The sequence below is a fragment of the Vespa crabro genome, chromosome 7 (assembly GCF_910589235.1).
Source record: "Vespa crabro chromosome 7, iyVesCrab1.2, whole genome shotgun sequence".
In the NCBI taxonomy this organism is placed as follows: domain Eukaryota; kingdom Metazoa; phylum Arthropoda; class Insecta; order Hymenoptera; family Vespidae; genus Vespa; species Vespa crabro.
Window position 1 is genome coordinate 338,734 of NC_060961.1, and position 26,061 is coordinate 364,794.

The 26,061-nt window shown below is 36.8% G+C and overlaps 3 protein-coding genes and 2 long non-coding RNA genes across 8 annotated transcripts; 2 read left to right on the forward strand and 3 right to left on the reverse strand.

Moving 5' to 3' along the window:
* Positions 1-40: 40 nt before the first annotated feature.
* On the reverse strand, positions 41-5,742 carry LOC124425742 (villin-1). Of its 2 annotated transcripts, none has more exons than XM_046966544.1 (9): positions 5,610-5,742; positions 3,060-3,152; positions 2,753-2,872; positions 2,334-2,674; positions 1,504-2,269; positions 1,225-1,411; positions 906-1,154; positions 549-845; positions 41-450 (listed from the first exon to the last, which is right to left on the reverse strand). In XM_046966544.1, exons 1-9 carry the CDS (start codon positions 5,664-5,666, stop codon positions 125-127), a joined length of 2,436 nt encoding a protein of 811 aa, XP_046822500.1. In that variant the 5' UTR covers positions 5,667-5,742; the 3' UTR covers positions 41-124. The 2 variants fall into 2 exon arrangements, with proteins under 2 accessions (XP_046822500.1, XP_046822499.1); XM_046966543.1 differs by having other exon boundaries at positions 41-474.
* LOC124425759 lies at positions 3,212-6,966 on the forward strand. Its single transcript, XR_006942566.1, has 3 exons — positions 3,212-3,894; positions 5,483-6,562; positions 6,867-6,966. It is a non-coding gene; the product is annotated as an uncharacterized LOC124425759 (long non-coding RNA).
* On the reverse strand, positions 6,786-8,487 carry LOC124425760. The gene is made up of 2 exons (XR_006942567.1): positions 8,221-8,487; positions 6,786-8,073 (listed from the first exon to the last, which is right to left on the reverse strand). It is a non-coding gene; the product is annotated as an uncharacterized LOC124425760 (long non-coding RNA).
* A 260-nt stretch (positions 8,488-8,747) lies between these two features.
* On the reverse strand, positions 8,748-10,450 carry LOC124425762 (elongation factor Ts, mitochondrial). 3 transcript variants are annotated; one of them, XM_046966583.1, is made up of 4 exons: positions 10,321-10,450; positions 9,741-9,896; positions 9,122-9,650; positions 8,748-9,030 (listed from the first exon to the last, which is right to left on the reverse strand). In XM_046966583.1, exons 1-4 carry the CDS (start codon positions 10,423-10,425, stop codon positions 8,807-8,809), a joined length of 1,014 nt encoding a protein of 337 aa, XP_046822539.1. In that variant the 5' UTR covers positions 10,426-10,450; the 3' UTR covers positions 8,748-8,806. The 3 variants fall into 3 exon arrangements, with proteins under 3 accessions (XP_046822539.1, XP_046822542.1, XP_046822541.1); XM_046966586.1 differs by lacking the exon at positions 10,321-10,450 and adding an exon at positions 10,154-10,299; XM_046966585.1 differs by lacking the exon at positions 10,321-10,450 and adding an exon at positions 10,098-10,274.
* A 1,644-nt stretch (positions 10,451-12,094) lies between these two features.
* Positions 12,095-25,700, forward strand: LOC124425761 (dynein axonemal heavy chain 7). Its single transcript, XM_046966582.1, has 26 exons — positions 12,095-12,968; positions 13,126-13,954; positions 14,057-14,437; positions 14,508-14,944; positions 15,041-15,156; positions 15,356-16,741; positions 16,826-17,023; positions 17,099-17,230; positions 17,326-18,381; positions 18,447-18,620; positions 18,686-18,858; positions 18,938-19,943; positions 20,062-20,250; positions 20,352-21,430; positions 21,595-21,786; positions 21,853-22,079; positions 22,147-22,517; positions 22,709-22,889; positions 22,999-23,297; positions 23,376-23,540; positions 23,641-23,881; positions 23,958-24,247; positions 24,536-24,773; positions 24,837-24,988; positions 25,064-25,345; positions 25,414-25,700. Exons 1-26 carry the CDS (start codon positions 12,731-12,733, stop codon positions 25,618-25,620), a joined length of 10,239 nt encoding a protein of 3,412 aa, XP_046822538.1. The 5' UTR covers positions 12,095-12,730; the 3' UTR covers positions 25,621-25,700.
* Positions 25,701-26,061: the final 361 nt, after the last annotated feature.

The following is a 26,061-nucleotide window of genomic DNA, read 5'->3' on the forward strand; positions in this document are numbered from 1 at the left end:
TAGAAACCATCGCGAAAATACATATTTGAAGTCCAAATAGTAAAGTAAGATTAACGCATTTATTTTAATGAATTTATAATAAAATGTGCACATGGGAAATTGAAGTTTGAAATTTTCGCAGTGATTAGAAGAGTCCTGCTGACTGCTTCAACCTCTGCCTCTTCCAGGCAGGAAGTTTCTCAAATTCGGCAGGCTCCATTTTAAATATCGCTATAAAATTATCAAAGGTAAGGTGCATTTCTTTCCGTGCAACATCAACACCAGTTGGCAAATTTTCAGCGTCGTTTTTCAATACCGATAACGGATATTTAATAAAATTATCAAATTCCGTTGTTACTTTTCCGGTTGTCTGTATCTTAATAGACAATTCTTTCTCTTGTAGAGAGCTGCATATTATTTCAAAAGATTTATAATCTCGTAGTAGGTTATGATTCCAATTTTCGAAAAGTCCTATAAAAGTTGGTGGTTCCATCCCTTTTAGAAATGTAAGCAACTTCTATTATTACAAATTTAATATTAACTTTAATAGAAATGACGATATACCATACCTTGCTTAATTATAGAAATCGTTGTATTACGGTCTCTCCCTGCCGGATGGCTGTACAAGAATATCATTGCATCTTCTACACACTCTTTCAAAGATTTTGTTGCTGATAGTTTGCCTAACCAAATCCAAATCATATTTCCAGCATCCAGTAACCACGTAGCCTCCGGAATAAGTGAACTTTGTCCAAAGCCAAGAACTTCTTCGCCAACAAAAATATTACCCTCCGTTTGACATCGAAAGAGATGTTTCTCCTGTTCCTCTTCGCTTTCAGCAACCTCTGTGCCATACGTTCCACGACCTTAAAGGAAAAGAATATCAATACGAGTAATTTAAACACCTATTAAATTAAGATCTTTACCTCCCAGCTCTGCCCAGAATTCGTTGCCTTCTTTACTCTCTAAAACGAGTGGTGCATTTTTCGGTGCAAGACGTCGAGAAGCTTGTCTGGCATCACCGGTACTTCTAGCACCACACCAGACAACTGGATTAGATGAGAATAGTATGAAAACACCGCTAGAATCTAAACTACTGGATCTCGCTGGACGTTCAACAGCTTTCGACGTGTATGGCGTCGATCCGAATACCCTTACAAGATATTTTTCTGGCGCTGAAACGAGAACAGTTAAATATTGAAGTTTACGGATGTTTCCGTTGCTGACATTCTAGACGATGCTTACGAAAATCACGATGACGTCCAGCAAGTATCTTCAATGTGCCATTATATATTTGCAACATATGTGGTGGCTCTCTGCCCTGAGAAGCTTTTATCAGTTGACCAGACTCCTCTTCAGCTATGCGACAAGCCATATCCAAAGCAGCCTCTCTGTCAAATTTTATAGTATGAACACCTTCCCAACAGTATACCTTTAGAAAAGATAACATTATATGTTTCTGGGGAAGTAAGATCTTCTATGTGTTGAAAAAGAAATCAGAGAGAAAGAGAGAGAGATACGCACTATCGTTCTGCACCTACGACCCTGGCCATATTTATATCTCATAACGTAACATGCTTCGGCATAATAAATTGCTCTGTCAACGACTTCAATCATACCCTCCTTCTGATTAACTCTCCATAGAGTTTTCTCACCAGAACCATCATCAATCAATTGACATTCGGCTGCCATTCTGGGTCTCTCGTTCATGTAATCGGGTTCAAAAGTAGGTGGCAATGTTAATGGTCTCATCTTAGAGGGTTCCCATCCTCTCAACAGAGCCTTCATTTCGATTGGTTCATAACCTTGGATGGCTCTAGCAACTGGTATCGTCGCACTATAATTCTTCTTCTTTACGAAGCCACGAGCGTTTCGGACAGCTTCTAGCTTTTCTCGAGTGTTAACGTCTCGTCCTACCCAGGCCCAAACACCAGTCTCTCCACGATCTATCAGATATACGGATCCAGAAGTGAGATCGGTACGTAAGATCGGACCGGACTTAAGTTCAGCAACTTTATATTTTCCAGATTGTTCGCAGCATTTATAGAGTTTTACAGGAGCAGGTATGTTGATTCGATGAAGACGGTCTGGTGCCACTGTTCTACAGGAAGGATCTAGGACGGTAGCAAAAAGGTGCCTGTCTCCTTTTGGAAGGGTCTGTTCGTAGCCATCCTCGACGATAATCACTCGAACGTCGTTATTATTCTCTTTCCTTTCTTCTAAAATAGCTGCCGCGTGTCTCTTATGTAACGGATCGGCAGACGATCCGAGCCACAGAAATACTGTACCTCTGTATAGTAAAAAAATGGAATCATAAATTCAGTTGTAATGCCATACAATACGATTATAAATACCTTGAATGAACATCTATTAGAATCACATCTTTGGAGGTGAAATTTTCCCAACGAACTTTGTCTAGTTCGATCAAAATCGGTATTGTAATACCGGAAACCCTGTGCATCGTACAAGTCGGTGTCTCGAAATGAAGATTCTCTATGACGAGCCTTTGCCGGAAATACGAAAGAAATCTAGGACTTTCACGTTCTTGAGCCTCCCTCGATAGAATTGTCGCTGAAACCTGTGAATCTAATTCGGCTGCACGTAAGGCTGCGGCACCGGAAATCGTAGCATCGCAACTGGATCCAATCCAAAAATGGATGGCACGTATCGAAGATACTCCTTTTAAATCCTTTATCTAATCGAAACGATTAAAATCCGCGTGATATTTTATAAGTTATTAACAATAAGTTGCACGATTATTTTATTCAATTACCGGCATTCCAGGATACGGCAGAGGACCATCTTTGGAAGATACTGCATAAATAATATAGGCTGATTCCGTTAGGAAAAATCCTATGTTATTTGTTGAAACAGCTGTGGCACGTAAACCTTGCTGTAGACAAAAATGATATTTAAATTTATCATCCAATTTTTCCTCCTTTTCTTTTTTCTTTTTTTTTTTTTTTTCCTTTTTTCTTTTTGGTAAGGAATTGTCGATCGTTGCAATGAAGATTTATAAAATTTACACTTTACAGATTCGGCATAGAAAAGATGTTTAAAAGCGATTAAAATAAAAATACCTCAATTTTCCAGACTCGGAAAGTACTGCTATCCTTTGGTACGTTCTTGAAGATATCACCAGTAGAATCGTCGGAACGGCAACTTCTCTCATCCTGCACGAACATATTTGATAGATCCGGATAAACCACAATGGCATTTGACATATTTTACAAGGATTATGGTGAAAGTTCTTCGTGAAACGAGTCGAATGAAGAGGAAACGGCCGATTTTTTAAGCGATACAACGAAGCGAGGCGAAGTACAGGAAGTTGAATTGTTCACCCTAACTATAATTAGTAACGGTATGTTTAGGAAAGCGTGATATTAACCGGTCAACAATCGGTACCAAACATTTAGTGTTTTGCCTATCGTTATCAGCAACAAGATTTTATGCATTCGAAGTGTTAGAACGTTTCCTATCGGAGAAAATTCGCGATAAATCGACTTTATTTCGAATAAACGTGCTATTTCGTTGATTGTAGTTAGTTTATTATTAAAACATCGATAATATACGCGCGTAGTTTTTAAAAATCATTCTGGGTTAATGAATTGAGCTTTCTTTCCAGATAAATTTTCAAATTCGTTAATTAATTGATAATATTTGTTCTGAAATTTCCAAGAAGATTTTTGAAAGACATTAAGAACGACAAGACTTGTCATACGAATTAAGAAGTGTACGAATCTTTCCCTACAATCTAGCAATACTCTTTCTAACTCTCGTTGAATATTCGTGCATTTCGCAACGCGGAGAAACGCGGACCGGTATCCGTATACTACGATCGCTGTCAGAAAACTGGGGTATGAGAACTCACGAGAGCGAGATCCTCTAGTTAGGATCCAACGAGTACGTTCTCAGGTAATCCATATGATCGTGTTCGTACGTGATTATATGTCCTGTCTCGTGTTTGTATCTGCCTTTTCTAAGATCATTATGCATATAGGTCTACGTCTATGTACAGGACGTTCCTAAAATCTTTCATCAATTTATTGATAAAGATGATCGTATATAAGAATATTTATAAAAATAATTTTTAATTTCAAACATATTATTCGTAAAAAGTCTTTGACATTTTTACGTTAAATAAATCTTACTTAATGTAAATTTTTTTAATGCTTTAAATACGTCTAATATATCTAATAAGATTGTAAAATTTCGATTTTTTGTTCGACGGCATGTTCGAAGGATTGTAAATTTAGAGAGAAACATTTTTAGGGCTTATCTTTAGTTTCATAAAATTTTGTAGGAACACTCTGTATATCTGTACAATCTACATAATTTAAGTGACATCGAACGCATTCTCCACTTGACGCACGAATTGGTACTCGCACGCACACGCAGTTAGTTCGTCGCCTTTGATTTCCTGTGTACTCGAAGTTTTCATTCATACCAACGTGTTATATGCATTTCCGCGAGAGAGCACGTGCTCTTATACAACTGTTGCTAACGATTAGTTGGCGTTATTTTACTTATTGAATGGATGCGTTTAGATTTTAATGCTCGTACCGGTATTTCTACTTATTTACTACGACCTGTAGTGATAAATCGTTATCGTCGTTAGTTGAAGGATTCGAAATCTTGTCGTATTTCTTTAATTAACTCTTCTACAAGTTTGATCTTTATTAACGCGACAGATGCTCGATGAATGTGCCGTTGCGAGCGCTTGACACACATGCATTGTACCTTACATCCGCTTGTGTAAACTTTTTAGAATTATCATTGCGTTTTGCACGACCGACATTTTTGCATTTTTCGTCCTACAGATGCAGAAAATATATTCAGATTCTAAAGAAAATCAAAAGGATATCAAGGAAGGAATAATCTAACACGCGATTAAAATAGTTACTCAACGTAACATTAATTTGTAACATCATTATATTTGCATCTACTATTATACATGCATACTTACATATGTAATACTTGCATATATAAGTATATATACTTATGGACTTAAATGACTGCCGCTTAAGCATCGTTCGCGACAATCATTTCTGGCAGGAAATAACGGCCATGTTCTACGTACGCCTACTACATCGTTTGCGTAGTCTTCGTCTTCTTCTTTGGCATCGAGTTACGCGAAAACATAGAAATTCGTGTTCTCTCGAGCACGACGGATTTAACGCGCATCCTTTCTTTCGCAACAACACGCAGCTACGTCGGTGAAAAGATAATTTTCTTTTTTTCTTTTCTTTCTACCCGAGATAGAAAGGCACAATTCTCTTTTAGCCTTTATAATAATTTATTCTTCGTGTAAAAACAAAATATATTTAACACCGCACGAAGGAGAAAGCACCGTCGAAAATTGAAAGATTGTTCATTTGGATGTAGAATATAACGTGCCCGTAGAAATGTTCAGTTTCTTATCTGATTATTCGTATGCTTTAACTGATTCCTCTTTGTTTAAGCTCAGATAATAATCATAGAATCCTTTCTTAATATGTTGCAGATTCGCTATCAAGTCGAAAAGAAATGAATAGAGAGAAATAGGCGAAGTCGAAAAAGGGAAGAAGCAAAAGGGCAAAGCCATGGTCGTCTCTTTGTAAACGAATAATGGATCATTATTTCTAACTCACCCATTTATTGTTAGAGAAATCCATTTTTATTCCTTTGTCGTCACGTCCTTGTGCCATTTAATTTTAAGGTAGAGCCGTTTAATGTTATTTTTTTGGTGAAAAATCGAAGAATGATTGTTTAAAGGCGCTAAGAAGGATAACGTGATAGCTCTCACGCGAAACGACGCTTAACTGTACGCGGAACAACTGATACTGCACATTCGTGGCTAAAAAAGAAACCATACCGGTACGGACTCGTCCGGAAGTGGGTCCGGAACTCTGATCGGCCAGCCGTAACACACGGGTAACTTGGTGAATACACGCAGAACCATGCGGGCATAGCCTCGACGGCGTTGGTGCATTCATTTCATCTCAACTCACCTGAACGTACCTGTTCGACTTTACTCACGATTATCTTATTCAAAGTCACGATCAAAAGCCCTTTTAATGATGAATTAGAATTACTGTTTACATTTCGTCTATATTTACATAATGAACATTTATAATGATTTTTTTCGGAATTAAATAACTATATACTAATAAGAAATTTTATAACCCTTGAACATAGGCAACTTTATCTTACATACATGTCTGTAGGAATGGTTTGCCTACCACTTGGGGATAAAGAATTTTTTCTTATTACGCTGTTCTTCGTCTCCATTTTTATCATGATTCACGCTTACGTCTAGACGTAATAATCCTTGACCGATTTTGATGAACAGGGTCTCATTTTAAAGATAAAGATTTAAACGAAGAGACGATTTATTATAATTATCGAAAATGCTTTATTTTCCTTCAAAAGAGTCTTATTAAAAAATGTTGTTCTTTCTAGAACAGTTCATGCATAAAAATAAAGCTTCTTCAAAAATTCGAAACAGCGGTCATCTTCACGTTTAATAGAGTAGATTTTAAAGTAGAGTCACCGTCAGTTCATGGGTCTCCAGATGCAGCAATCTCCACGTGGTGAGATCTAGGTCGGTACTACTTGTGATATATCGAAATTAAATTCGATGCAAGTACTACCGGGAGAATGGCTATATATTTCGGAGCGTTTTCATTGCGCTATTTCTTTTTGTGCTTTTCTCTATAGCAGTAGTCCACTTTATATTATATTATTACCATTACTATAATAATAATAAATAATACAATAATATATACAATAAGAATAACGACAAGAAAATGAAAAGATAGAAGAAATGCATATATATATTTATTTTATATAAAATAATTTTCGATGTATAAATATTCGACATAATCTTATTTCTTTTTTTGTTGCAGATTTATAGATTAGTTATTGCATGTAACAATTACATTTATTATTCATTATGCATTTATATCGTAAAATAAATGCATACCGACGCTGCATCGTATCGCACATGAATCACTGTAACAGGCACGATATCATCAAATAAGGATATAAATACGAGCGGGTGAAAGGTATGAGTTACTAACACTAATTCACACTAACCCGATTGTTATGTTGCACTTAAAAAAGATATAAATTACACAAGTTTATACATTGATACGCTAGAGATACGGTAGAGACAGTGTGTTCCAGCTTACGTTTGTAGTTCACTTGCGCGCTGAAGTCACATACGCACACACACACACACACACACCTCAAGCGAAAGGTGATGAACAATCAATGATGATAACGTTCGCAAGCTACATTATCGACAAAATATAAAGTTTTGCTGATCTAGGTAGGTGCGATTAATTAATATTCGCATAAATAATTACAATAAATAGATATGGATCGCGTTTCTAATTTCATTCGGTTTTCTAAAACAAAGGAAAGATCTTTGAGCGATTTTGTTGGTCGATTAATCATTCCTCGAAGTTGAATATAAAAAAGAAGAAAAAACAGTAGAATTGCGTTATGGACCCTGTTAAGAAGAACATTTAGCGAGAAAATAGTGAGAAACCATCTTGGTCCATTTGGATAGGAAGAAATGTAGGGTTTCATAATCGAACGGCGTACAAAGTAAGGTCCGATGGACTGGCAAAACGAGGAAAACGACTACTTCGATGGTATTTCGACACGTTAATGCTACGCTATGACAAATTTTTAACGCGCATCTATTTCTTCGCGAACAGTAGACAATTTTTCTTGGAACGAGAGTAACTTTTTATCCAGAACGAAAAGTGAAGTGAGTTTGGCCGGTAACCTTGGTCGCAGCGTTTCTTCCAAAGAAGTACAGGTTCGATCAATCGAAAATCCTCATCTTTCAGTTATAAATTCAGATAAGTTTGACAAATTGCCTTCTTCGATGATAGGTCAGCTTCATTAATTGCAAAGAATCGAAAAGTTTTACGTCTGCTTTTGAACAACTGAACTTAGATGTTAATTCTAAAGATAGTACGGAATTAGTTCAAAGAACGTGCGATGTACAGACTGATCCTCTATATGATCACGAAACTGAAAATATGATCACAGGCTTTCAAACTAGAGAGATCCCATCCTTTCGTTTGGTCATTCAGGGTCCTGAAATTTTAAAATTTCAGGCAATGTCGTTATATACATTAAGAATTTTTTTGTTCTCTCAATTGGTAATTTATACGTATATAATTTGATAACAGGGTACAAAATATGCATCAAAAGATATCGCACGTTACTGGAAGAAAGACTCACGAATGTGGCTTTGGAAGTCCGGACAGCGTGCGAATAATCAACAACAGCCAGAACATTCTATGCATCTATGTATATCGGAGCAGAATTTCAAAAGATTTCAATGAAGAAGAAATTTAAATTTATAGTACTTTTTCCATGAGAATTACCTGATAAAAATCATAATTTATATATATATATATACATATTTTTTTTTTCATATTTATTTATACTCGCAGAAATAATGATGATTTATTTAACAAAGATCTTGCTTATTAATATATACCATATATTTTAATATGCCTTTAATAAAGCGTTTTATAATATTTATAAATTTGTTCGATTCAAAAACATAAAATAACGAGTTTTCATACGTTAGTTATATATACATCTACGATTTGATCCATTTTTTAATAAGTTTAGGTAAAAGCTTTTTTTTGATAAAGTAAAAACTCTAACTGTTATTTCAAACTTTTGAGATCAAACAGATTCGTAAAAAGTATATTATTTGATATGGAAAAGCAATTGAAGCGCGATCGACTGTAGAAATATTTGTAAATTATGAAAAATTTATATTGAAGAATTTACTTTTTATCATTTGATTTTAATATTAACCACAAACTTCGACAGAATCTAACAACTTATTTCCATTTAGTTTTTCGCCTATTTCGAATCTTGCAAAATCTAAGACTTCTACTTGTGCATCCTTTAGAACTTGTTGTACCGAAAGACTAGGATCCAATAGAAATTCCTGATATATTAAACAGATTTCATTATCCATATCGATGTTTGGCTGATCCACTGTATTATTTCCTACTTTGATTGGATTCATACCTGTTAAGACAAAAAAAAAAAAAAAAAAAAGAATATGTATTTACTATTAATAGATATTTACTTTAATCGTCTACGAAAAATGTCTACGAACCAATGATGTGTTGACAAAGTTGAGTTCCAAGTATCATTTTATCCTCTTTACCTTTGACAGCTATTAATGCTCCGTATCTTCCAAAAGATACAGGTATAGGATTCATAGGAGCTGGATGCGTACCTCCGAATACTACTGCATCACCCTGTACTCGCATACATAGAGCTCGCCTTAAAGTTATATTTTCACCGATAGTACCTATAGTTAAGGCAGAATGATCGGCTAAAGTCTTTCCATCGTTCGCAGGTAATGCTTTTAAAGCATCCGTGTCCAATGAAAATCTCTCGACTTCGTTATTACTATTTAATGTCCTTGCATGGCACAATGTTGCTGCCAATACAATTTCTGCTAGTCCATGAAACTTTTTGTTTCTCGCAACAAAATCTGTTTCACAGTTTATTTCTACGAGTGCACCATAATTTTTTTCTACGATCACTGCGATCAGACCTTGAGTAGTACATCTACCTTGGAGTTTTGCTGCTTGAATCCATCCGTGCTGCTGAGCTTGCTCTTTCAGCCATACTTCTGCCTACAGTAAGGAAAAACTAAAAAATTCTGTTGTAAGGTAATAAAATCAGAAACTACCAAAGTATTTTATATTTCTTACGGATTATAATACCTTTGCAATATCATTGGAATTTAATTCTAATGCCTTTTTGCAATTTGCAAAAGTATATCCAGTTTTCTTCCTTAGTTTTGCTAGAAGCGACTTATTTGAGGTTTGCCATAGCAAACTGTTTGTATGAACGAATCGAACTATGCGGCTAGAAATCATCTGAAATTGCCAAATATTAAGTATTAACGAGTAAATGAAAGATAAGAAAAGTCAGGTGGTATTTAAGTAACTTAACCTATAAAATCTCTTAAGATATTTAGGAGGTAACGAAAAGTCCATTTTATGAAATAATGAAATGATCCAAAGCTAAATCGTAAATTTATAAATCCGAAAAGACTAATTAATCTATGACTTTCTTACGGATCAATGATTTTCGTTGCTTGGAAACTAAAATCAATTGAAGTCGTTGCTTCTACCTGTATTCAATATCGAGTTCGTATAGAGGAGAAATATTCTAAATAGAAATAAAGAACGATCATTTTCAAAAGATCATCATGCAACACCTGCGAAAGACTATTAGAGGATCGTAATTCTTTAACAAACGATAAATTAAAATTTATTTGGATAAAGACGCTCACCGTACCTTGTCCGTGATAAAAGTAAGAGCATAGGCAACGCCATCGAGACAATAAGTGTACAAAGTTCGAACTAAAGTTACCAATCGTACGTATGTTTGAAATAAAATCATTTAATTAGAATGATTTAAACGTTATTGCATTTTCTCTCGTGAATAATTGTTGGTCGGAATAAAATATGAAGAAAATGGATTGCAAGTGCTCGATTAAAAGTATCGATCAAATTCGAGATACGAAAGTGCAAAAGAGAGAATCCACCGAGTTTTTTAAAATGTCTAGATTGATGGATAGCAAAGTAGAACCGTTATTCCATTTACCGAAAGAATTGATCGATTGTACGAAATTCAAAAAGAAAAAAACTGAACAAACCAACGTACGAAAGACATCGTACACGATGCGTCGACTTAAAAGGGAAAAGTTTCGTCGGTAAGTCGATAAAATTCTATAGGATCAAATGTTGTTTTCGCAATAGAATCGTTTGTTCATAGATATTTAGTCGGTTTAATAATGAAACCGGAATTATCGGAAATGAATGAGGATTTACAGATTGACAAAAGTATGAATAAATATTATTATTATATCCATTACGGTGCCGATACGACTCAGATCGCGCGAATTCAAGAGGATGTTTTGAATAAAATATTGGGCCTAGTTCCGCGTAAATTGCTCAACAGATTCGTCGATTACACGAATAAATTGTTGATGGAAATAGAAGAAGATTTTTCGATGAATATAAAGAGGGCCGTATTAGAATCAACATTGTTGTATCCTTACGATGAAAATCTGCGTTACAAGGTTTTCAGATAAATTTAATGAAAATTGATCATTCATGTCTCGCGCTGCGAGGGAAGCATTAATGTTGAAAATTGCTGACGATGATTGTATTGTAGGATGAAACCCCAATGGTTCGAGTCGATACTCAATATATCGAACGATACAGATATATTCTGGAAAAGAGCATACATTTAATAAATCCATGCATGAGAATGACTTTAGAACAATGGATTGTCGATTACGAGTACGTAATTACGGATTTGCTTCCACTTATCTGATACATCCACATCTATTTTTCAGGACATTTCGCTTGTTTGACTCGAAAGTCATTGCCTCGCATAAGGAGAGTTGGGATTTAATAGATTTTCAGAATTTAATTTTTCGACAAATCGCTAAGGCGAAGCGCAATTTGTACAAGTCTTGGTACATTGGTATACAAGATATATATCTCGAGGTAAAATAACGTCGATTTCTTTCATTATATAATATATAATGATTTTTTTTTTTTTTTTATTCAAATATAATTCCAAAACTCATTTCTCTAGAATAATAGGAAGAATTTCGTGCCTAGTCCTTTGCAACGTAAGCGCTTTAAAAGATTTTTCGATTGCACTGCAACGTTGATGGAGTCTCAACTGTTGGAAGTGTGCGAGAAAACCCTTCAGGATTTTATGAAATACATCGTTACGTGCGCGGTAAGTACATCCTTTAAACTTTCAACGAGGTTTATATAAAGAACTATCGTTTATTACGAAATACTATCCTAAAATTTTCCTTTATTTAACAGCCTTCCACTTCTAGTTTTAAAATAAATTTAGTAATAAAATCGAGGAACTTGGTATTCGAACCGGCGTTCGAACAATTTAAAGAAACGTTTTGCAATATTTTAGACAATTTTTGCGAGGCAGTGCAAAATTTCGAAAGACTCGAAACTCAACTTTATCTCGACTGGGGTGGTCCGCAAACATTTCTTAAGGTATTCAAGAGACAGATAGAGAGAGAGAGAGAGAGGGGGAGGGACTGTTATTTTATCTAGAAATCGCTATAATTTTTTATTCTTCTAGCCGAACATATCAAAGACTATGATCGAAGAATCGAAAAAAGAAATTTGCGATTTGATTGAAAGATTAAGGCTTCTTCCGGAAGAATATTTAGTGAAACTGAACGAGTAATTAATATAATAATATACGTTTCTCTTTAAAAATAGATCTTCTAATCTTTCGATATCGCAGGTATATGTATCTTTACGACGATCAAGAAAAGGAAGCTGTAAATCTTTTTCTGGCAGATCAAATGAATACTTTAAAAAATTACGAAGAGAAGATTGAATTCTATCACAAACTTGCAATAAATATACCGTTAGAAATAGAAAAGACCATATTCGAAGAATTTTTTGAAATCTCTCTCAAGACATTCATCGAACTTTTAGTTAATGAAGTTAATGATTTCAAAGACGCACTAATTAATCATTTAGTTACTATATATCAGACTATCGGGGAAAAGTATGTCCTTCATTTAATGTATAATATATGTTTTAAAAAATATCGATTGGAAAGGTTCTAATATTTATAATTTAGCATTATAGAAGAATATAAGACAATAACGGATAATATTTTGAGTCAACCAGCAAACACTTCCATTTTAATGGAGTTAATTGCTTATGTAAGAAAAATTGAGGATATCACGCTGACGAATTTAGAAGATAAACTGCAGACCATAATGGATCACATTCTTCTTCTTTCGAATTATCACTTATTGACGAAAGAAGAAATAAATAGGAATAACACTGCCTTCCAATGGTATCATAAGATTCCCGAGATTCTAGAGGATAATCGATCGATGGTTGAGAATAAGATTAAAGAATTTCAAGACGCTCTTAAAGGTGCGCTTTTAATTTTCTTTCAAGTTTTCATGATAATCTTCATGATCTAAACTCGTACTTAATACAGGATAGTCACATTTTTCTTGTAAAACTCCGAATAAAAGGATAGAATTCGCGTTAATTTTTAATGCAATTTTCGTTATATCCTTTCGAACAGTTAGATATCAAAAATTTAAAGAAGAATTGGAAGCTTATGCCGAACAGGTGGAAGACGTACAATATTGGGGAGACATCGATGAGGTGTTCCGATATCAAAAGAAGGCTCAGACCTTGGAGAATAAGTTGATCGCCGCTATGGAAAAGATCGACAAATTCAACGAGGAAGAGACATCCTTTGGTTGGGAGATAACTCAATATCCGCTTCGTAAAAAAATTGCTGATCGATTAGCACCTTTTAAAAAACTCTTCGATACTACTTGCGAATATCTTATCAAATATGACCAATGGATAAAATCCATGATCGGTAGTTACGAACCAGAAATTATTAACGACGAAGTTGACCAAGCTTATAGATCGATTTATAAGCTGGAAAAAAGTTTTCTAGAGCCTGAATCTAGAAATTTAGCTGCTACGGTACTCGAAAGAATAGAAGATTTTAAAGATCGTATGCCTGTAATCTTGACACTCGGTAATCCTGGATTAAAGGCCCGTCATTGGATTCAAATTTCGAACATTATTGATATTCCTATAAAATTTGATGCCGATCTAACACTTGAAAAAATACTTGATATGCATTTGGACAGATATATTGATCAGTTTGAAGATATATCCGAGGGTGCCACCAAGGAGAACAATTTAGAGAGGGCTATGGATAAGATGGAAAAAGAATGGTTAGATTTGGCTTTTACTATTAATCCTTATAAGGACACTGGCACGTATGTGCTTGCAAGTGTTGACGAGATACAATTGTTACTCGATGATCATATCATGAAAGCGATTACTATTAGAAATTCGCCACAAATCAAACCCTTTGAGCCACGAATTCTGTACGTTCGATCTTTTATCTACTGTTTTTATAAATTTTAAATAAAATCGGACGCGATGAAAGGAGACGTGTATAATTTCATAATTTTCTTTATTTCTAACAGGAAATGGTTACACAAGCTACATTTATTAGAAGATATTTTGGATCAGTGGTTGAAAGTTCAATCCATCTGGATGTATTTAGAACCGATCTTCTCATCTCCCGATATTCAGCAGCAAATGCCGGAGGAAGGCCGAAAATTTTCAGCAGTTGACAAAACATGGCGTGATATAATGAAAACTGTCGAAGTCGATCCTCGCGTATTAACCGTCATTGAAATAGATAAAATGTTGGAAAGGTTGAAGAAAAGTTTTGTCTTCCTCGAATTAATTCAGAAAGGTCTTAATGATTATTTAGAGAAGAAAAGATTATTCTTTCCCCGATTTTTCTTCTTGTCGAATGACGAGTTATTAGAAATACTTTCGGAGACCAAAGACCCTATGAGGTAAGTATTTTCGCTTACACGATCGGATATTTGTCATATAACGCTGAAATATATTGATAATATGATATAGAGTTCAGCCACATTTGAAGAAATGTTTCGAAGGAATAGCCAAATTAAAGTTTAACGAAGAACTCGATGTACTAGCAATGATATCATCCCAAGACGAAGAGGTACTTTTAATAAATACGATATCAACTACGGCAGCAAGAGGCCAAGTCGAGAAATGGTTGATCGAACTGGAAAGATTAATGCGACAAAGCATACGGCAAGTCGTAAAAGATGCGCTAGATGCTTATTTCATAAAGGAAAGAGTGGCATGGGTTTTAGATTGGCCTGGGCAAACCATTCTCTGTGTTGGACAAATGTATTGGACTCAACAAATCGAAGAAGGGATGTTACGTGGCGTTGACGGCCTACGTGATTATTTCAATCAAAGTCAAACAGAATTAAATGACATCATATCGATAATAAGAGGGAAGCTACCGAAGCAGAATCGTATTTCATTAGGTAATCAAATGGATTCGATATTTAATGCACAATAATATTTTTGATTTTTATGAAAATTTTATCGTTTTTGATATATCGATATTTCTTAAATATTAGAAGCTTTGGTTACAATGGATGTTCATGGGAAGGACGTGCTAGAAAGTCTCTGTCAGGAGGAAGTAACGAAAAACAGTGATTTTAGGTGGCTTTGTCAACTTCGTTATTATTGGCTGGTAAATAGGATATCGATGAATATCCGAATATGCTTATTTAGATCGACATACACACACACACACACACACACACACACACACACACACACACACACACACGCATGTATGTATGTATGCATGTATGCACGTTCGCATGCATGTATGTATAACGCATAACATATATATCGATATATATATGTTGAAAATTCTCTTCAATTAGGACGAAAACATGTGGGCTTATATGATAAATTCGTATATTGCATATGGTTACGAATATCTCGGAAACACATCGAGATTAGTGATAACACCATTGACCGATCGATGTTATCGTACACTGTTTGGTGCTTTGAGCCTTCATTTGGGTGGCGCACCCGAGGGACCAGCAGGAACGGGAAAAACTGAAACCACAAAGGATCTAGCAAAGGCAATGGCCAAGCAGTGCGTTGTCTTCAATTGTTCGGAGGGTCTCGATTATTTAGCACTTGGTAAATTCTTCAAAGGTATTGCTTCTTGCGGTGCTTGGTCTTGCTTCGACGAGTTCAATCGCATCGATCTCGAAGTACTTTCGGTCGTTGCGCAACAAATCTTAACGATACAACGTGCTGTCAATGCCGGGGCCGAAAAGATTATTTTCGAGGGAACGGAGATCTTTATAGATCCTACCTGTGCTATCTTCATCACGATGAATCCTGGGTACGCTGGAAGATCGGAATTACCGGATAACTTGAAAGCTCTCTTCCGACCGGTTGCCATGATGGTACCCGATTACGCGCTCATAGCCGAGAATACTCTTTATTCTTATGGTTTCTATAATGGAAGACCTCTCGCGGTTAAGATCGTTACAGCTTACAAGCTTTGCTCCGAGCAACTTAGTAGCCAACATCATTACGATTACGGTATGAGAGCCGTTAAGTCAGTTCTAATTGCTGCTGGAAATTTAAAATTGCGATATCCCGAGGAATCAGAAGATATATTAATATTGAGGAGTATCTTGGACGTTAATCTGCCAAAGTTCCTCGTTCACGATCTTCCACTTTTCGAAGGAATAGCTTCGGATCTATTCCCTGGCATTGTGCTACCTACTCCAGATTACACGCATATCAACCAGTGCACTAGAGACGCCTGTCAGGCAGCAAATATTCAATGTACGGATTTATTTCTCGGAAAAATACAACAGATCTACGAGATGATGATCGTTCGACATGGGTTCATGGTCGTTGGTTTACCTTTTGGTGGAAAGACTACCGCTTACAGGATGTTGGCCGATTGCCTGGGTTTGCTCGAGGATCGTGGACTGATGGATGAGCATCGAGTGGAGATTACCGTCATCAATCCTAAGGCTATCACGATGGGTCAACTCTATGGTCAGTTTGACCCTGCCTCTCACGAGTGGAGCGATGGAGTGCTCGCTGTTAGTTATAGGGCATTTGCGGTTTCTACTAACGAGAACAGAAAGTGGTTGGTATTTGACGGACCCGTAGACGCGTTGTGGATCGAAAATATGAATACCGTACTGGACGATAACAAAAAGCTCTGTCTCACTTCGGGAGAAATTATCCAGTTGGCGCCCACGACGAATTTGATTTTTGAACCCATGGATTTGGAGGTACTCAAGATGACACCATCTATTCGACGCTTTTACATTAAATATCTTTAATATTAAAATCTGTCAATTCTCATTATTTCTCAGGTCGCCTCTCCGGCTACTGTATCGAGATGTGGTATGATATATATGGAACCGATAAGTCTTGGCTGGAGACCGCTATTAACTTCTTGGCTAAACACGCTTCCTCCTTCGATCAATGAACACGTCAAAAATCACCTGGAGCAAATGTACATGAGATTCTGTCCACCTCTTTTACATTTAATACGTCGTTGCGGAGCTAAGGTAGATAATGTATCAAGAGATTTTCATTCTTGTACCCGATCGATTCTCTGTACCCGATCTCTTTTTCGTAATTAGGAAATGATCATTATGCCAGACGCTAATCTCACGAGATCGGTTATGCATTTTTTTGATTGTTTCATGGACGATTTTTACGATGAAAATTATATTCGTACGTTATCGGATTTGGATGTTAGAGCTCAGGTGGAGGTAATCTTTTCATATTCATATTGGCGCACATTGAGCCACGTTGATCATGAAGATAGGAAGAATATTACTTCATCGTATCGTCTGTCCTATCATAGGGTTGCTTCTTATTTTCTTGTATCTGGGCGATGGGCGGAACGCTGATGGTAAATTATCGAGAATGGTTCAATATACTCTTTAGAGCGCTTTTAGCTACCGAATTTGCAATTGACGTCAGAGAACGATTTTCTATAACCGATGAAATTCCTGATTTAAAAAAGCCCTATGTCTCTGCTATGCCAATAATCGGATTGGTTTACGATTATAAATTTGTAAAAGAAGGTAAAGGAAAGTGGAAGCCTTGGCTGGATGATTTGCAAGATGTTCCACCAATACCGCAAGATATACCAGTGAATCAAATAATTGTCTCGACTGTCGAGACAATACGATATTTTCATATTTTCCGATATTTAATATGTCACCATAAACCTGTGCTTCTGGTTGGCCCGACTGGTACAGGAAAGTCGGTGTACATTATGGATTTTCTTCTGAAGAGAAATAATTCTGAGATATTCAAGCCGCTCTTTGCAATATTCTCGGCACAAACGACGGCCAATCAGACGCAAGATATTATTATGAGTAAATTAGATAGAAGGAAGAAAGGCGTGTACGGGGCCACACCCGGTTCTTACTGCGTCGTTTTCGTCGATGACATTTCTATGCCGCAAAAGGAAGAATATGGTGCTCAGCCACCCATCGAATTGCTTCGACAATTATTAGATCATTCGACTTGGTATGATCTGCAGGAAGTTGTACCGATCAAGCTGATGGATATTCAATTAATTTGCGCTATGGGACCACCGGCGACCGGTCTCGATGTTACGCCGAGATTCAAGAGGCACTTTGTTACATTAGCCATATCTGAGTTCGATGACGAGGTCATGGTGATGATCTTCAGTAAAATAATGTCCTGGCATTTGAAAGGCCAAGATTTTTCACCTCTTTTCGATCCTTGCGTCGATTATATCGTTAATGCTACATTAAATATTTACAAAAAAACTAGACAATATCTTCTACCTATACCTGCCAAATCTCATTATCTGTTCAATTTGCGTGATTTTTCAAGAGTCATTCAAGGCATCTTGCTTTCCACTCCCGAGTCGATTTCTACCCTCGTAAGTGACAACGAATCTCAATGATTTATTTAATACTTTCTAATCGCACGACGACGTAATCGCAGGCTGGAATGAAACGTTTGTGGGTTCACGAAGTCCTTCGCGTTTACGGAGATCGTCTTGTGGACGACATGGACATTCGATGGTTGGTCGAAGAAATAAAGAAAACAGTGAGAGATTACATGGACGATAACATGGAACACCTTTTCAATGATCTGCTTGAAGGATCTGAAACTGAAGTAAGATATCTAATATTTAAATTGTTTTCACATTTCTAATTTAATTTTCCTTTATGGATTATCAGATAACGGAATTGCAACTACGGAATTTAGTTTATTGCGATTTTCAAGATCCAATGGCTGATAAAAAATTATACGTAGAGGTGGATGACTGGGATAAACTTGCTTTTATAGTAGATGATTATCTAACAGAATATAACGAGTTATCAAGGACACCAATGAATCTGGTTCTCTTTAGGTTCGAAATCTTTCTACGTTACGTAAGATCGTAAGCGTCACGTATTATCTCTACGTATGATGATTTCCTTTCTTTTCAGATTTGCGATAGAACATCTTTCAAAGATTTGCCGAGTAATGATGCAGCCCCGAAGTCATGCAATGCTCATTGGCGTCGGTGGTTCCGGTCGGCAATCGTTAACGAGGCTAGCCGTTCACATTTCGGATTATGACCTCTTTCAAGTAGAAATGTCTCAACAGTATGGCCTTCACGAATGGCACGAGGACTTGAAGACTATTTTGAAGAGAAGTGCTGCGAGCGATCTGCATACCGCATTTCTCTTTATGGACACTCAGATTAAAGAGGAAATTTTCTTGGAGGATGTCAGCAACTTGTTAAATTCCGGTGAAGTTCCGAATCTTTTTGCTCTCGACGAGAAATCGGAGATATGTGAGAATATGCGACAAATCGATAGGCAGAGAGACAAATCGGTACAAACCGATGGCAGTCCCGTAGCTCTCTTCAACTTTTTTGTACAGACAGTTCGTGAACATTTGCACGTGGTTGTGACGATGTCACCGATCGGTGACAACTTTCGTATAAGAATTCGTAAATTTCCTGCTTTAGTCAACTGTTGTACGATCGATTGGTTTCAACCTTGGCCGGAGGATGCACTTCTCGCGGTGGCTACCAAATTTTTAAGGGATATAGAAATGCCGATCGAAGAACGCGACGCTTGCATCGAAATGTGTCAATTCTTTCATACGTCAACGCAGGAACTCTCGAAGGAATTTTTAAGGAAGGCCAGGAGATATAATTACGTCACGCCCACCTCGTACCTCGAATTAATTAACACGTTCAAAGATCTTCTAGGGAAGAAAAGGAGAGAAATTTTCGAAAGTAAAAGAAGATACGAAGCGGGTCTTGGAAAATTAGACAATACACATAAGCAGGTAGAGAAGATGCAAGAGATACTGGTAGCTTTGCAACCGAAATTAATAGTTGCTGCGAAAGATGTCGAAGCGATGTTTCGCGACGTGCAAAATGAGAGCGAAGAAGTTAGCGCGATGGAACAAATCGTCAAAGTAGACGAACAAGCTGCTTTGGTAAATTCATATTGAACATCTTTTTATGCTAGATATTGCCTTTGTTTACGCATAAATGTTTTTTGTCATCCGTCCTAATGCGATTTTCCGTTCACGTCTGTTGTTTCAAATAACGCAGGTGGTTGCTGGAGAAGCAGATGCGATACGTGCGGAATGCGATGCCGATTTGCAAGAAGTTATGCCGATATTAAATGCAGCGAATGCCGCTCTGAACACCCTCACTTCTCAGGATATTCAGATCGTTAAATCTATGAAACGTCCTCCTGCCGGTGTAAGGCTAGTCATGGAGGCCGTTTGCATATTAAAGGTCATCCGCAATATATATATATATATATTTTTTTTTTTTTTTCCTTTTATCGAGTAGTACTTTAATACGCGATATTGAATAAGAAAAAGGATATATTATAGGACATCAAGCCAGATAGAGTTCATACGCCAGAAGGAATCGTAGAAGATTATTGGAAGGCCTCTCTTCGAATTTTAGGGGATATGAAATTTCTAGAATCGCTTTTACTTTATGACAAAGACAATGTCCCAGAGAAAATAATGACGAAGATACGTACGACTATTTTGACAAATCCGGATTTCGATCCTGAAAGGGTTAGACACGTTTCTACGGCTTGCGAGGGTCTCTGTAGATGGGTTATCGCCTTGTCCGAATATGACAAGGTTGCTAAAGTCGTCGCGCCTAAAAGGGAAGCGTTGGCTCAAGCGGAAGGTGACTATGCGGTTGCTATGGAACAATTGAACATTAAGAGGAGTCAATTGCAAGAGGTGCAAGAAAGACTGACCAACCTGGAAAAGCTTTTGGCTCAAAGAGAGGCCGAATACAAAGCCATGACCGATGAAGTTCTCGACTGCGAAGAAAAGCTCAGAAGAGCAAAAGAATTGATCGGTGGTTTAGGAGGAGAATATACAAGATGGTCTGACACTGCTAAGGCCTTGGGAGAACGTTACTATTCATTAACCGGTGACATTCTTATTGGATCCGGTATTGTAGCCTACTTGGGTGTTTTTACGACGCAATACCGACAGAAACAAATTGAAAACTGGGTACAAATTTGTATAGATCTCCATGTGATTTGCACGGAAGACTATCAATTGACTCAAGTCCTTGGCGATCCTGTCCTGATCAGATCATGGAATATTTTTGGTCTTCCAAGTGATCTCTTTTCGATCGATAATGCAATAATCGTAACGAACGCTCGACGATGGCCTCTCATGATCGATCCTCAGAGTCAAGCGAACAAGTGGGTGAAGAATATGGAGAAGGCATCTAATATTAATGTTATTAAATTGGATCAATCGGATTATATGAGAGTTCTTGAGAACGCTATACAGTTCGGTCAACCTGTGTTACTGGAGAACATTGGCGAAGAATTGGATGCCGCTCTGGAACCTCTTTTATTGAAGCAGACTTTTAAATCTGGCGGTGAGATTTGCATTAAACTCGGGGACTCCATTATCGAGTATTCCGATAAATTCCGGTACGTTCGTGCAGCTATCTGCGAATTTACGATATTCTTTAGCAATAAAACTTTTGGATAGAAATCCGTGTAATTCGATCATTAAATTTCATTCTTCCATAGCGTCGGTTTATTAAGTTTTTCGATCTATTAGATACAAGTTGCTCATACATTTTTTCATACAGATTTTACATCACCACGAAATTACGCAACCCACATTATCTGCCTGAAGTAATAGTAAAAGTTACTTTATTGAATTTTATGATTACTCCAATTGGACTGGAAGATCAACTATTGGGTATTGTCGTTGCAAAAGAGAGGCCAGATTTGGAGTCAGAAAAGAATCAATTGATTATTCAGGGTGCAGCCAATAAAAAGTATGACAAATGGAAAGACAATATTATGTCGTAAATAACATGAAAAATCATTATTAATAATTGTAGAATGCTAAAGGAAATAGAAGACAAGATATTGGAAGTATTATCCGCGTCCGAGGAGAATATTCTCGAAGATGAAACAGCGATTCATATCCTCAGTTCTTCGAAAATACTTGCCGACGAGATTCAAGCTAAACAAGCGGTTGCCGAAGTCACCGAAAAGTCCATCGACGAAGCAAGATTGCAATACACGTCCATTGCCGTTTATAGTACCGTTCTCTTTTTTACGATCGGTAAGGCTTTTGTTCGATTTGTTCTCAGATCGTGAAACTAACGACAGAAAATACATGACATTCGCAGCGGTCTTGGCAAATATCGATCCGATGTATCAATATTCTTTGGTTTGGTTCGTCAATCTCTTTAAACATACTATCGAAAATACTCCAGTAGTTGAAGATATACAGCAACGATTGCAAGATCTCACCAAATTTTTCACTCGTTCACTCTATGTGAACATATGCCGGTCATTGTTTGAGAAAGATAAGCTTCTCTTCTCTCTACTTTTGGTGGTAAATCTATTGAACAAGAAAGGAGAGATATCGATGGCACAATGGATGTTTTTGCTAACAGGCGGTGTTGGTCTTGAAAACCCTTTCGAAAATCCTACCAAATGGCTTCCAACAAAGTCTTGGGATGAATTGTGTCGTCTGAGCGAAGTTACGGGTTTTCTGGTAAGAGCATACGTTTTTATCCTTTCGATTAAAAAATGACACGAAAAAATGGAACTGATGTTTAATTTTTTCTTATTCATTCATTTCTTTCTTTTTTGTTCGTTCGAATCAATATCGACTCGTCTATTATCGATTCGTAAATTTATTCTAAAGATATACGTATGCATATCCGCTAGTTTTTATATTGACAGAAAATCAAAGATGTTTTCGTCGAGAACATCGACGCTTGGAAGTCCATATTTGATGATAAAGAACCTGAAAAATTAATTTTTCCTACACCTTACGATAAACTCTCCATGTTCGAAAGAATGCTGGTGTTACGGTGTATACGACCAGACAAAGTTGTGCCTGCTGTACAAAATTTCGTGGAAGGTAACTTGAGAATTTAATTAAAAAAATATAAAAGTATTTGGATCTTTCGTGATGAAATATCGTTTACTTTTTCTTTCTTTTTTTTTTTCCTTTTTCCTTTTCCTTGTAGAAAAATTAGGACGAGAATTTATCGAGCCGCCACCATTCGATTTGATAGCTGCTTACGCGGATTCACATTCTTGTATACCCCTTATATTCGTCCTTACACCTGGTGCCGATCCTATGGCCATTTTATTGAAATTCGCCGATGATCAGGGCTTTGGAACTAATAGGCTTTTTTCCTTATCCCTCGGCCAAGGACAAGGTGTTATCGCTACAGAACTCATCGACGAGGGTACGAAAAATGGTACTTGGGTTGTTCTACAAAATTGTCACCTTGCTAAAAGTTTCATGCCACTTCTGGAGAAGGTAAACACGTCCTACTCGTTCTCATCTCATCCATGTATATTTTTTCGAAATACGAAATCAGCATGAAGATCTTTTTAGATTTGCGATAATTTCACTATCGAAACTGTGCATCCGGATTTTCGATTATGGCTGACTAGTTATCCAGTTGATCACTTTCCGGTTAGCATACTTCAAGATGGAGTTAAGATGACCAATGAACCTCCTAAAGGATTGCGTGCTAATATCACTAGGTCTTATTTACAAGTAACGTCGAAATTAAAAATATATTTTTCACGGTGTCGATAATTGATGCGACAATATTGTATTGATATTAAAATATGATTTTTTAACGAATGCATTCAAGGATCCCATATCCGAAGAAGAATTTTTCGAATCGTCGAAGCAAATCGAAAATTTTAAGAAACTTTTATTTTGCCTATGCTTCTTCCATGCGATTATACAGGAACGAAGAAAATTCGGTCCGATCGGTTGGAACAATCAATATGAATTTAATGAGACCGATCTCAGAATTAGTGCCCTGCAATTGAAAATTTTTTTGGATCAATACGAAGACGTTCAGTTCACTGCACTGAAATATTTGACAGGTATCGAAAGATAACGATTCAAACGAGTTGCTTTCAAGTATGATCGGAGGATATATGATTATTATTTATTTTCAAGGCGAATGTAATTATGGTGGACGTGTAACCGACGAATGGGATAGGAGAACGTTAACAACAATTTTACAGAAATATTATTGCGAGGAATCGGTAACAATAGAAAATTATTCTTTTGATGAAACTGGTATTTATTATGTGCCGCAAGTTGACAAGCACGAAGAATTTCTGGAATACATTAAATCGCTTCCCATGACTACCGCCCCTAGTATTTTCGGTATGAACGAGAATGCGGACATTATAAAGGATCAACAGGAAACACATTTGATGTTTACATCGCTCCTAACTACACAGGTATAACGCATAATAAAGAAATCGAACGTAAAAGTTTTATCGTAGTTTAGAATTCATTATAATTTTTCCTTGATGTGTTGCTACAGGAATCGGAAGAAGTAAAGGTAAGTTACGTATAATAAGCAAAATGAAACATGAAACGTATTAATTATACTTTTTTCATTGCGTACGTTAGATAAAGAAATTAAGGAGTAAGGTAAAATTAAGTATTAATAGATCTTAGAAACAATGTCGATGTTGTAATCGTTGAGTTGACGTTAATAAATGTTGTATGTTTTTTACGTGAAGGATACAGCAGAAACTGAAGTAGATACAGAAAAATTGCCAGACGATATTGTTTTCGCTGTCGCCAACGACATTTTGACAAAGCTACCTAACGATTTTAATCTCACGGATGCACTGGAAAAATATCCTACATTGTATGAAGAAAGCATGAATACGGTATTGGTTCAAGAAATGGGAAGATTCAACAAGCTGTTGCAAACGATTAGGAGCAGTGTCGTGAACGTTCAGAAAGCGATTAAAGGTATACGATGAATCGGTTTCGCGCTTCGATGACTCTTTCATAGTATCGTGAAATTGACCTTAGGTCTTCTGATCATGAACCCGGATCTTGAAGAGGTATATACGTCGATAATGATAGGAAAAATACCGGAAATATGGATGAGAAATTCTTATCCCTCATTGAAACCACTTGGCAGTTATATTCTCGATTTCTTAAAAAGATTGAATTTCCTTCAGGTGATCATCTGCATTCTATTTTACATATGTACTTACTTAAAACGATTTACATTGTTTCATCTATTCGACTAACAGACTTGGTACGAGGAAGGTGCCCCTATAACATTCTGGATCTCTGGATTTTACTTCACCCAAGCTTTTCTTACCGGTGCTCGACAAAATTATTCGAGAAAATACAAGATTCCTATAGATTTGTTAATATACGATTTCGAACCATTAAAAGGAACGATATTCGATATACCTCCTGACGATGGGGTTTATGTTTATGGATTATTTCTCGACGGGGCTCGTTTCAATATGACGACTATGAAATTAGACGAATCTTTGCCAAAAATTTTATACGAAAATGTACCTTACGTAAGTGATCTCGTTAAAACGCAAAGAACATTATTAGAATTATAGATATGATTCATGTGATGCTTTAGATATGGTTCATCCCGAAGACGAAGGATGAAATATCGGAGAGAAATACTTACGTCTGTCCAGTTTACAAGACAGCAGAAAGGAGGGGTGTACTTTCGACGACTGGACATTCGACGAACTTTGTAATCGCCGTATGGCTCCCGACGGAACTTTCATCAGAGCATTGGATTCTCAGAGGCGTTGCCATGCTATGCCAATTATCGCATTAATGGAAACGGAAAAGGGGATCACTAGGCTTCTATAATACACCCTCTCTCTCTCTCCCTCTCTCTCTCTCTCTCTCTCTCTCTCTCTCTCTCTCTCTCTCTATCTTTTTAATAAGTGCGCGCGCGTGTGTGTAGAGAGTAAAAAAGAAAGAAAGAGAGAGAGGGAGAGAGAGAGAGAGAGAAACGAAACAAAAAGAAGAGGATTGAAGGCCTTGAAAAAAGCCTTCAATTTTGTTTACACTTCATTCATGCACAATCACGTAGACGTAACGTTGACCGGCTCTAACGACGAAGAGAATTCACGCGTAAGGGTGTACCCGAAGCGACGATATGGATTTTATCGACAATTAAAAATAGCCTTTGCTGCTTCACACTTGACGTCCTTCGATCGAAACATCGTGCCTTTCTTTTCTCGCTACCTTCTTAAGAACAACTACTTATATT

Bases quoted from the DNA above. Each gene is read 5' to 3' on its own strand.
- LOC124425761 (XM_046966582.1), top strand. From the start codon at position 12,731: ATGGAGTTAATTGCTTATGTAAGAAAAATTGAGGATATCACGCTGACG. The intron at 16,742-16,825 runs GTACTCAAGATG...ATTATTTCTCAG, and splicing joins TTGAACCCATGGATTTGGAG to GTCGCCTCTCCGGCTACTGT. The intron at 18,859-18,937 runs GTTCGAAATCTT...CTTTCTTTTCAG, and splicing joins ATGAATCTGGTTCTCTTTAG to ATTTGCGATAGAACATCTTT.
- LOC124425742 (XM_046966543.1), bottom strand. From the start codon at position 5,666: ATGGCACAAGGACGTGACGACAAAGGAATAAAAATGGATTTCTCTAAC. The intron at 1,412-1,503 runs GTGCGTATCTCT...TCTTTTCTAAAG, and splicing joins GTCGTAGGTGCAGAACGATA to GTATACTGTTGGGAAGGTGT. The intron at 1,155-1,224 runs GTAAGCATCGTC...TTCTCGTTTCAG, and splicing joins TGGACGTCATCGTGATTTTC to CGCCAGAAAAATATCTTGTA.
- LOC124425762 (XM_046966583.1), bottom strand. From the start codon at position 10,425: ATGATTTTATTTCAAACATACGTACGATTGGTAACTTTAGTTCGAACT. The intron at 9,897-10,320 runs GTACGGTGAGCG...TGGCAATTTCAG, and splicing joins TTACTTTTATCACGGACAAG to ATGATTTCTAGCCGCATAGT. The intron at 9,651-9,740 runs GTATTATAATCC...TCCTTACTGTAG, and splicing joins ATTCCAATGATATTGCAAAG to GCAGAAGTATGGCTGAAAGA.